General features: G+C 42.8%; 1 protein-coding gene across 2 annotated transcripts in view; it reads right to left on the reverse strand.

Moving 5' to 3' along the window:
• Positions 1–12,518, reverse strand: part of prkcz (protein kinase C, zeta) — a 122,166-nt gene that overhangs the window by 50,370 nt on the left and 59,278 nt on the right. For both annotated transcript variants that reach the window (XM_069169112.1, XM_069169113.1), the window contains 2 exons: positions 2,527–2,658; positions 400–490 (listed from right to left, as the gene is read on the reverse strand). In XM_069169112.1, coding sequence (XP_069025213.1) covers positions 400–490; positions 2,527–2,658 — 223 coding nt within the window. The remainder of the gene's footprint in view (positions 1–399; positions 491–2,526; positions 2,659–12,518) is intronic.

Here is a 12,518-nt window from a genome sequence, read left to right on the forward strand (position 1 = left end):
TTTTTCCTGAAAAAATTTCGAAAACCATTAGTTGATTGACTGTCAAAATAGTTGGCGATGAATTTCATAGATTTGCCTGAATTATGACTGATACTGCATCCCATTGAAAGTATCCCTCACTGTTCTCAGGGAACTGTCCTTTACTAAACTGCTCATATGTTAAAATAAGATTTACAGTTGTCTGGATTAAGAGTTGCTTCTCCAACCACATTGTTCTTACAAAGTATTAACCATCTACAGTTTCCTCAGTTTACTACCAGTCCTCCTCTGTCATCATCACCTGATTTACTGCACTTCAGTCTGAAGACATGGAACCAATATCCAGCTTCTTTTCCAAAAACTGCCCCTGGTTACACTCTACTATTAAAAACAGGATAAAAAAATGTTTGAGGCTCTTACTCCCATCCGAGTCCTCCGTGTCGTCTGGTGGAAGGTCCACCTCTTCACTCTTGGCATCTGAAGGGGGCTCCTGTGATGGCATGACTGGATCCTGAACAAAGAATTTCAAAAGCTCACTTTAATATCTTTGAACATATTCCCTCAAATATCCACTGAAACTTTATAGTTTTACCCTCCTGGAAGAGTGTATAATGGATCATATTGAGCTCTGAGAGATGCTCTCAGCTGATGCAGAGAAGTGTTGTCCCTCTGGGACTCGTAACGACAGAGTGGGGGTTTCACAAGAAAAGGCATTTAATCTTATCAAGCCATAAGGTCACTTATGTTGCACTGATGACAGCAGACAGTGAGCTCGCCGGCACCACAGCAAACACTCGATCAACAACATTGATTGTGTAGTCCGGATTTTGGCCTTCAGGGCAGACAATTTGTGCTTGGTAAGACGTTAGCTTTGTGGTCACATGGTTTGATTGCGTAAGAGCACACTGCTTTGCTGTCACTTGGTGTGATGTCTATTTTCAATAGAATGGGAGGAAAGAACAGGAGGATGAGCTGCAGGGAGACAATCCACGATGTCAAACAGGAAGTATAGAAAGAGAGCTTTTCCGTCGGCGGTGCTGCAGCAGCTTGCAGCGCAGCACTCGCTCAGGGACGCAGCTGCACCACATTTCTTACACATTTAGTAATATGCATGTTTCCTGCCAGCAGCTGTAAGATGGATGGTCGCAGAGGTACACAGGAATGTTTCAACTATAAAACAAGACAGCACAACACTTCAGACTGCGAGTACAAATCGGAAACACGCAGTGCAGCGAGGACTTTTTAGTTTTTTTCGTCTCAAAAACTGTGATTGATGTTTCTTGTACACAGAAAGCGAAACAAAGTCATTAAAGTTTCACCTGCGGACGGCTTCAAACAAGTCAGCCTGACATTTAAGTGAGAGCACGACCTCGATTCTATTTCTGCCGAGTCAGCTACGATTTTTAGGGACCTCGTGTGATTTAAGTGTGAAAACGCCTCAACAGCACTGCACGTTAGAGGGCGAATTTCACTTTACTACAACATAGATCTTGTGCTCTGGCTTTAATTTGCATCGGTGACAACGCTGTCGTTCATCCGTCATAAATGACGCAGTCCACAGTAATCGAGGCATCCTGCAGTGAGTTAATGAAGCTAGTTTTTGTACGAAAGGTTCTCCCACAATGACTGTATGATGAGTTCACTGACAAATTCATGACTTGTATAACTTGTTCAGAAGGAGGAGTTTTGACAGTGTCGTGTTGTTTCAGAGCTCACACTGACAGGAAATGACCTCATCATGTGAACACATCACCCTGCAAAATATCTGCAGCTTTAATTATTTTACCCAGAAATCAGCGTGTTTTTGTGTCCTCTGTTTAACACACTCAATAAACTCACTGATTCTTCTGTCCAGCAGCAACAGCAGTGGAAAAGAAACACTTTGTGTTCAGGAACAGCTGCAGCTTCCTCAGACGCCTTAATTTGAAAATTCTTCACGTCTGTGGCCCCGCCCCTTCCTCTACGTAGCCAAGATGACGACCGTTTAGGGTGTTAAGTGTCCAACATTCACACTTCTTTTTTTTGGACTGTTTTGAGTGCATCATCCTGGTACTTGTAGTGTTCTGATGTTTCTGTACTTGACAGTGTAAACACACTGATGCACTCGAAACAGTGAGTGTTAGTACACAAGTACGACATCTGGAACACAGCACTAATGTCCTGCCAAACTGTCTGTGGTGAGGTGCCATATTTTGACAAAGAAATAGAATGTGCAGAATAAAAAAATGACCATATGTGTGTTTCTGCTGTATGGATTTAAAAACTGTCTGTCTGACAATGTTAAAGGAGTCTAATGCAAAAGCAGTGGAGGACAGGAATTACACTTTGAACTTTGAGGTCGTTGCAAAGTGCACAAGACGTGTTGTACTTGGCACGCTTTTATCACATAATGTTCCTGCTGACAGATCGTAATCCTCATGACTCACGTTGACAACATGTAACTTGATGTAAGAGTTTGGTGGGCAGCTTAGCCGCCGCGCTGACGCTGGATAAGACGCGGCTCTGGCACCCTGCTGTTCGCTGCCTGGGACATGATGAAATACTCACCATAAGCCTTTGGCAGGTCTGAGGGATGAGTCTGTGACAGCGCTTATGGACCAGCAGTTTGCAGTTGATACACTTGTAGCCCTGCCTGCCCAGCCCCCATATCCTTTCACTACAGTGGCCACAGTAGGCTTTCTGTAAGACAGAAGAGGACACACACGGACGGGTTAGTCTTTAACTCACACAATCACCAGTGATATCTCATCAAGGATTAATTAGCAGGGAGCACTGACAAATAGACAAAATGCATCACGGAATCTCTTTCCAGATGACGTCACGCATCAGAGTTGTTCCACAAACATTCTCATATGGAATCTCTGCTATTTTTCTTTATCTTTTTTCAATTTCATATAGTGTGCAGGCCTTGTTTTTGAGTAATACCACAATAATAGATGGGATTGACACAGATGAGTACAACCACATATAAAATAAACCTTCAAGCGATTGATAAAATGCATTAAACCTTGGTAACGCTTTATTTTGTGTGTGCATTCTCCTGATATTTTCTCAGTCGGGTACTTATTATTATTACATACTTATTATTAGAAAATAGAGACAAAGTTTTGAGATTCTCATTTTATTTAGTTCATTTAGGTTTCAAGATACACTTCTTTGACATAACTGGTCCAGTTGAAGGTTCAGTGTATTTAGTGAGATCTGTTGGTTGATATGGAATATGATATTCATAACTATGTTTTAATTAGTGTACAATAACCTGAAACTAAGTATATTTGTGTTTTTGTTTCCTTAGAAGAGAGAAATTGTTCCATGTTGCACCACCGTGTTTCTACAGTTGCCCAGAAGGGACAAACCAAACACTAGATCTAGAAAGGGACTTTTACACTTTTGAGGTTTTAGTGGCCTCCATAGATTCTCTTACAGTGTTCAGTTGGTTGCAACCTCAACGCTAGATGCCACACTGCTCCTTTAAACCCATTTTCCTTTACCTATAACCTGTGCCACAATAAATGAATAATTTAAATGATTTCCAGTAAACTTACAGCTATTGATTAGGTGAAGTAAAAATTTAGAGTTTTTCAAATCTCACTCTGGCCTGATGATGGACACAAGCAGACATATTGTATTTCAAATCTCCAAAATGCTTCTTATCTATAGGCCTTAAGTTGTGGAGCTGTTACCGACTGAATTTGAGAATGTTTTTTAGGTGGAAATTTCAAATAATACTTGATTGGATTCAAGCCAACTTTACAAGCCGCATTAAACTGAAAATATGTTTGATGTGGTCTTCTGACATCTGACCTCTCCAGGCCTTTCCCTGAAATACAGTACTATCATCCATGTGCAGCGTGTCATTATGTGTACTGCGGGGCTCAGGTTGCTCCCTTGACATACGTCTAATGTAAAGCTGAAACTTACTGAAGTTCCCTCTCTGTTACATAAGACCGTCTCCAGAGTTTGTTCTTTGAGTTTTTTTTTTTTGTTTTTTTTTTAGCTTGTGTGTTGCTATATTCGTACCAAAGGATGTTAAGTTTGTAGCTCAGTGTCCCTGAACATCAATAAGCCTGTCATCAAAACGTCTCCCCGAACACTAAACACTTCAGATGCGGCGTGCGTGCTTGGCTGTATTCACAGGGTGTGTATGCTGACAGTGTGAAGCACAAAGAGTCCCAGTCAGTGCTCCGTTGCCATGGAAATGCTTAAGCAGGACTTCAAAGGCCTCTTTGAGTTTTTCCTAATCTAACTCTACACAAAGGTTAAGGCGTACATTTATAAATTAATCACTAACTTTTGCCTGGCTGCCAGTTCGTCTCTTTTCACAGCACATAAAACCTGAGAACAATCAGCAGTGTGAAGTAAAACAGAGGTGTTGAGGACGCCTGTCGCCACACAGGTTCGGAAACATCAGGAGGAACTCTTTACTCTGCCTTTTCATTCCTCAGATAACATCCAGGCTCTGCTTTTCTATCAGCTTCTTTTCAGGTGCTTTGAGCTTAACGCTAACATGCTCACAATGACAAACGCTAATACTTCAATTTAGCAGCTATGATTTTGAGCCACTCAGCAGGTTAGCATGTCACTATTGGACAATTTGCACTGCTAGGATGTGATTTATTTTCAATGCATTTGGTCATAAACCGAAATAGTTGACCAAGCTGAAATTTTGCTCAAAATAGGAACCGCAGTTGAAATAAAACAAAACTTTATAAAGTAAGCACATTGCAATCATAAATAAAAACTCAATTGATCCATACCTTAAGAATAAGTAAATAAATAAATAAAAGCATAAAACAAAGAAAAATTAATCATAGAAATGAGCTGGAGCTGAGAGATGACAAAATGAGAGATGAATGCATAACAACTACAATTGGACATATTTATATTTTAATTATAATATCTATTCAGTATAAAAGTGAGTGAAAATGTTAGTTTCTTTTGTTAACTAATCAACCAGCCATCATGTTCATGATAACTAGAAAACAGTAGACACTGATACTACTGTTGTAGCTTCTATAAGGTCCTAACTGCTGGTAAATATAATATACATGTGATACTTCTTACAGAAAATAAAGTTTAATGATCTCTTTTAAAACAGCCAAGTTGTACACTGTTGCATCACCAATAATATCTTTTCTCCATGGTGAAAGTTCAGGCTTTCGTTAAATCAATTATTTCAAAAGAGTCCAGCAAGCACAAGGAGTAAGTAAGGAGTAGGAGTCAGTCAGGATTTTACTCTGTTGGTGCACATCATGAACAGTTCACCGACTCTCAAAAACATTAAAATAATTATCCTCTTTCAAGTATATACTGACTTTTTTACCTCACCATCGACAACAAATTCAACTTGACTTTCAGTCAGTACTTTGCAGGAGACCTTCAGAACGTTTAGTGTTTTAAATGAAAAAAGAATTAAATGGATATTTAAACTTCGCTTTGGGAAAGAAATCCTGTTTTCCACAGAAGAGAAAGGATATATGTATTCTTTATCATGAAATACCACAAGAAAACATAAAACCCAACAAGAACCATGAACAGTAGAAGTACGTTAAGTGGATACACGAGCTGCTCGTACAGCAGAGCCGCGCAGTCTGTCAGCGACGTCCTTGACCCAGCTTTGCCGCTCTCCTCGGCTCAGTGCTGGAGATGTTAAAGTAATTCCAGAAACCCAGAGACTATGCCACTCTGGGATGTGATTCATTCCAGGATTTACAAAATGCACTCATGAGACAAAATATGATGACCACATGCAGCTCTGACTCATCAAGACATGGACTCTACCTCCGAAGGTGCATCTGACAACGATCTGAGCGGCAGATCCAGAACTGGTGGGTGGAATAGACCTTTTCCAGCAGATCACCAACACCCTGCTACCGATTTATGGTTTGTCCTCTCGGACCACTGTAAGTAGGTACTGAGTAGGGATGGGACATGAATTTTTAAATAGTCATTATAATGCAGAAAAATTGATTAGTATGTGCGACGTTCTATCGTTCTTCCTAATTTCCCCTGTTTTTACCAGCACCTGGTTGTAATGCGTTACTCCCGTCAGAAGGTGGCGGTAATGTGCCTACAAGCTGTCAGCCAGCCGCCATTGAACAACATAAGGAGAAGAAGAGGACTTTGCTACCAAGCAGCAAGCAGCAGTGACGTCGGTTTGTCTACGGCCGTTATGAAGTCTCAAGTTCGGAATTTGGCCGTCACCAATCTTCCTAGTTCGAGCTCTTTGGAGCGACCATATTTGGACGAGCTGGGGGAGGAGCCAGCGGTGGAGCTGACTGATCTGATTGTAAACCTGACGATACTACATCGCACCCACCGATATCCGTAAGCTGACCGCACCGCAGGCCTGTCAATCAAACAGACACGCCCCCCCAAAACACATCTTTTTGAGGCTTATTTAAATTAATCAGGGATTATTTTTAGATGGACCTCCAGAAAACGAAGAAGAAGGAGTGACTTTAGCTAACAACACCGAGATAACTGATGGACACATTTTACTGACTGAGAATTTTATGAGAGAAGTTGAATGGGAGTCTATGGAGCCGGAGGCTTTTCGGAGTCGACCTCTAGTGGCACTCGGTGGTATTGCAGCTGGAGGCACTTGCGCATCAGCCTCATTTTTCAGAGCCGGAAGCGACTAACACTTTTATATACAGTCTATGATTGCTACCAGGCTCCGGACCTTTGCAGGTGAAACTGTGTGGCGCTTGTAGATTAGATGTTCCGGTGCGAACAGCAAAAAAAATCGTGCAAAGATGACTACAGCCGTCAAAAAGTTCTGAAGTCTTGTAAGAACCGTTTGGCCCTTGTCAAAGTGTTTGAGATCTTTACACCTGCACTTTTCTGCTAACACATCACAGTCATTGACATCTGACGTTATTACAAGATCATCTCTGAATAGTCATACTGTCCTGCATCAAAGATCTATTCATATGAAGAGTCATGAAGTGATGGTAATGCAGCCATATTTCCAGCCGGACCTGTGCCAGGTTTGCAACAACAAAAAAACTCAACATTTCAAGGACACACAAAACTGAGCCGCCCTTCAGCCGGGATGAACAGAAATAACACAATTCTATCATTGTGTATTGATGAAACTGTCGAACAAAGCAAACCAATAGCACCAATGAGGAGGGTATGTGTTTGTCGTGTGGAAGTGCTGATGGAAGTCCAGTGTACGCCAGCTGCCAGCAGCTTCATAATAAAAGGATGAGAAAAGGCTTTGATCAATTGACAGTCCTTCAATCCATCCCAGCAGACAGCATTACACATCATACGACTGCCTGGAAGCAGACCGGCTTCATATGCTGAGAAATGATCGGCTGTCTGATTCACCTCGGACAGAGAAAACTGACCGATGATGTTTCCTCGGTGCAGTGAAATCAGGCCATTACAGTAGCAGAGTATCTTTTCCATGAGACAGCACAAATATGCCCCACAAACCTCCATGTTTATAGCACTCCAAGCCAATGCAGCATCCATATCAGAGAGAAGACAGGCAGCAGGGTGGAAGGTTACAGGTCTCAACCCCCAAACAGTAATCTCTAACCTTAGTTTAAATTGACAGATGTCACAATCTAAAAACAAAAAAAAAATGCAGCGACCAACCGTCATTAAAAGGGTGCACCTGTAATCCTGTGTAGGCCTGCTGCAGGGAAAAGTGCTGTTTTTTTGTTTGTTAAACCTAACAGCTGACACCTCTGATAGCTTTATGTAGGTAAGGTCCCTTTTTTGCACTCTTTGCTGAGAGCCCCTGCTGGGGAGAGAAAGGTAAACGCTGCTGTCTAACACCGACAGAAACAGGAAACAACTCTCTCCCCAACTTACCCTCATCATCACAACGCGGGTCAAAAAAAGACTAGAAAGCTCAAAACTGTCTAAAAAAGAAGAAAATTCCAATGACACAAAAACCGCATATGTGTATTTTGTGCATCACTTTAAATACATGTTTGTGTGCAGTAGATTTGCTTCAGCTCATTTTGATAACAAATCTCGAACCAGTGATGAAAATGAACACGATGCCTCCTCAGCATCACATTTCCACCAGCAGGTTTTTTGTTTTTTGTTGTTGTTGTTTTTTTTTTTGGGGGGGGGGTCTATCTTGTTGGATAAAGGAGGGTGTCAGTCATTCCTCCCTCCCCTGCGGAAGTGAACAGCGAGCAGGGGACGACTGAAATCTGCCTCATCACATGTGAGACAAGCGCTAAAGAGACCTCATTATGTCTGTGGGGAGGGATTCACAAAGCAGGTTTCTGCACTGCAATATTAGAGGGAGATGACGATGGATGGAGAGGAGGGAAGAGAGGGACGACTAGAGACTGAGAGGAAGGAGAGGGGAGGAGAGCAGGGAGGAGAGGGATAGAGACAGACGAGTGGAGACTGAGAGGAAGGAAGAGAGGGATGGAGACAGACGAGTGGAGACAGAGGAAGGAAGAGAGGGATGGAGACAGACGAGTGGAGACAGAGGAAGGAAGAGAGGGATGGAGACAGACGAGTGGAGACAGAGGAAGGAAGAGAGGGATGGAGACAGACGAGTGGAGACAGAGGAAGGAAGAGAGGGATGGAGACAGACAAGTGGAGACAGAGGAAGGAAGAGAGGGACGGAGACAGACGAGTGGAAACATAGGAAGGAAGAGAGGGACGGAGACAGACGAGTGGAGACAGAGGAAGGACGAGATGGACGGAGGCAGACGAGTGGAGACTATGAGGGATGGAGACAGACGAGTGGAGACTGAGAGCAAGGAGGAGAGGGACGGAGACCGACGAGTGGAGACTAGGAGGAAGGAGGAGAGGAACGGAGACAGACGAGTGGAGACTGAGAGGGAGGAGGAGAGGGACAGAGACAGACGAGTGGAGACTGGGAGGGAGGGAGAGCGATAGAGTGAGAGAAGGGAGGAGAAATCTGACCTACTTCTTCTCAGCTTATTTATATGCTGAGGACAACATAGTGAACCAACCAGGAGCCTGTAAGTTGGCATAGCAACAACAGTCAGAGAAATACCAGACTGAGAGCCGACTGGTTAAGAATTCAAACACTTACTGCTAAGTTGCAAAACATCCATGACAATCTCCTGAAGCAGGAGACCGTGCTTTTTTTTTTTTACTTTCTTCCAGATTGTAATTTAAGAAGATGGATATCGATCTGCACCTGAAGTCTGCACCTGGGTAGCTGATTGTAGCATACAGACAGACAGCATCGGGAACAGAAAAAATACACCAACCACCAGCTCTAGAGCTCACTGACCGACATGCTGTTTGTTGAATCCAACTGCAAACAGACATGTAAAAAAATAGGGTTAGGGTAACATAACTTAATTTAGATTCCTTGAAGTTTAATTTCACTAATTACATAACCATACGTATTGAGCCTGGTGCCTTATATCAGCATATTAAATACCCAAGTTCAAGGAAAATTCAATGAGCTGGGAGCAGCCGAGGGGAAACAGACGACCGGCTCAGAGGGAATGGAAGAAGAAAAGTTTTGGAAGAGAATGCAAAACATAAAGCAAAGGGAAGGCAAAAGTTCAGAGAGAAGGGCACGATGGCGGCTCGGCACTTTCAGTTTACTGCTGCAGGTCTCTGGCAGTACCGACCTGGGCTGAACCCTTATGGTTTATAATGACAAATAAAGTGTCTTATGTCTTTAAAATTCACACCGTGACTCCTCGAGGGCTCCGTACGTCTCCACGGTCAAAATCCTACTGACTGTTTACCCGGCCATCCACCCCGACATCCTCCTTATATCTTCTGTGCAAACATCCAAGTTTAAAAAAACACTCCCAGAGAATGGAATCAAGGCAGGAATTACATTTCCTCCAAAATATTTGATGTTTGAACAAAACGATTAGTTGCACAGATCTATTTCATAGGAGACAGAGTAAAACCTGATTCATTAAACAGACGTCAGGATATTTTAGCAGCATAAAGTAACAGAGCTGCTGTAGGGTCATTAGGAGGAGTGTATTTGGATTATATTTCTCTACAGTACAATATATGTCTTCAATTGAATGAGCACGGCTCCACAGTGCATCGGTAGCAATGGCTACAAGAAGGAGTAGAGGTTGGACAAAGAGCTGAGTCAGCATGACACCAGTGCACTCAGCTCATCCACTTTCTGGTCGAGAGATTCAGGCTGTACCGCCAGCGGAGGATGTTTCACCCTGAAGAGATGTTTAATTACAAACCAGGACAAAGAGTAACAATAACAACGTGCAGTGTGTCATCAGCTGACGGTGCGCTGATGATGAGGACACCTGTATTTATACAGTTAATTGAACTGAAGTGTGCAATTTCTATGTGCTTGTTTATCTGAAAGGTGACTCAAAACAACAGGAAGAGGAAACAGACAGTCTAATTTGTGTGTTTTTGTAAATGGGACACCTTTAAGCAAATACAACAGCATATAAGGATGGCTAAAGCTAAAGTGATTCACAAAAAGAAAGCCGACAAGACAAAAGGTGAAGGCTTGTTCTAGCAGCAGCAGAACCTGATCTCCTTCTACCCTCTTCAGAGGAAACACATTAGGTACGAAAGGCCGACGCAGCGTTAATGTCTTTCTTCTTCTGCCTTCCAGAGTGGCCGGCGCATCATGAAAACACGAGACTGTTTTGAGAGCAGCAGGACGGAGCAGGTGGAGCCCTTTAACATCTTGGCGAAGGAAAGGATGAAGGCCCTCGTGTGCTCTCAGGTGCTGGTGTGTGCAGCGTGGGGTCGAGAGCTGAGACGAGGCAAACGAGTCACAACTAGGACTCCATGAATTATGCATCAAAATCCAGATAGCTTAGCTGGAGCGGTGACTGGATTACCTTTCATTTATAATTTACCTGCAGTATGTTTTTGACATACTGTATACTCCACACGGAAACAGAAAGACTCTCTTATTCTGCACAGATTCTGTAGCGCACACAAATGTGGGCAAAGGAAGGATTTATGAGTAGTTATCAAATAAAAGGAAGTGTTTCCTGAACTGAAAATGATCAGTCAGGGTGCTGACTCAAACAAATTCTACTCAAATGGGCGGCACGGTGGCGCAGTGGTTAGCATTGTCGCCTCACAGCAAAAAGGTTCCGGGTTCGAATCCGGTCCTGGGCCTTTCTGTGCGGAGTTTGCATGTTCTCCCTGTGCTTGCGTGGGTTCTCTCCGGGTTCTCTGGCTTCTTCCCATCATCCAAAAACATGCACCTCAGGTCAGGTTACCTGGCGCCGCGCTAGTGGCAGCCTGTTGCAGCAGCTCCCCCCTGCTGTAGCGAAGAAATTTCCCCTCGGGGATTAATAAAGTGAAATAAAATAAAAAAAAATTTAAAAAACACGGATGTGATGAACCCAGAAGATTCTTTTTATTTTGCACATGCTTCCATTAAGAGATGTCATCAGGAAGCACTGCATGAACTTCCATTGTTATGCAGATGGCACTCAGCTATATTTTTCTATAAAACCAGATGAAACTAATCAGTTAGTAAAACTTGAAGCCTGTCTAAAAGACATAAAGGCCTGGATGACCAAAAACTTCCTGCTTCTAAATTCAGACAAAACAGAAGTTCTTGTACTTGGTCCTAAACACCTCAGAAACTATTTCTGTAATCACTTGGTTACTCTAGATGACGTTGTCTTGGCCTCCAGCCAAACTGTGAGGAACCGTGGAGTCATCTTTGATGAGGATTTGTCCTTTAGCCACCATACAAAGCAAGTCTCCACGACTGCCTTCTTTCATCTACGTAATATTAATAAAATCAGGAGAATCCTTCCTCAGCGTGACGCAGAAAAACTCATTCATGCGTTTGTTACTTCTAGGCTAGATTATTGTAATTTCTTGTTGTTAGGATGTCCAAATTACTCATTAAAAACCCTTCAGCTGATCCAAAATGCTGCAGCAAGAGTACTGACGGGATTTAGCGAGAGAGATCATATTTCTCCAGTTTTAGCGTCTCTTCACTGGCTTCCTGTGAAATCAAGAATATAATTTAAAATTCTCTTGATGACTTACAAAGCTCTACATGACCAGGCTCCATCATATCTTAGAGATCTTATAGAACCATATAATCCTAGCAGAGCACTTCTCTCTCAGTACGCTGGTCTACTTGTGGTTCCTAGAGTTTCCAGAAGTAGAATGGGAGGCGGAGCTTCAGTTTTCAGGCTCCTCCCCTGTGGAACCAGCTCCCAGTTTGTGTTCGAGGGGCAGAAACCCTCTCTAGCTTTAAGATTAGACTCAAAACGTTCCTTTTTGATAAAGCCTATAGTTAGGGCTGGCTCAGGTAGACCTGAACCAACCCTTAGTTATGCTGTTATAGGCCGAGGCTGCTGGGGGACCTCGTTATACACTGAGCTTCTTTCCTCTCACTCTTTAACTCTGTATAACTCATATCTCACCATTAAATATCATTAACTTCATGCTTCTTCTCTCACAGTTTCTTCTTATTACCTGTTGTTTCCATTCAGTTCCCTCACTCGCGTAGTTTCTATTTTTCCTTTTCAGATGTCCCGTCATGGAGCTACATGTCTGCTCTGTGATTGTCAACAACCAACAGTTCATGTCTTGTA

This window comes from Embiotoca jacksoni, unplaced genomic scaffold (genome assembly GCF_022577435.1).
Source record: "Embiotoca jacksoni isolate LCO1_2020_lvr unplaced genomic scaffold, fEmbJac1.0.p SCAF_43, whole genome shotgun sequence".
Lineage (NCBI taxonomy): Eukaryota > Metazoa > Chordata > Actinopteri > Embiotocidae > Embiotoca > Embiotoca jacksoni.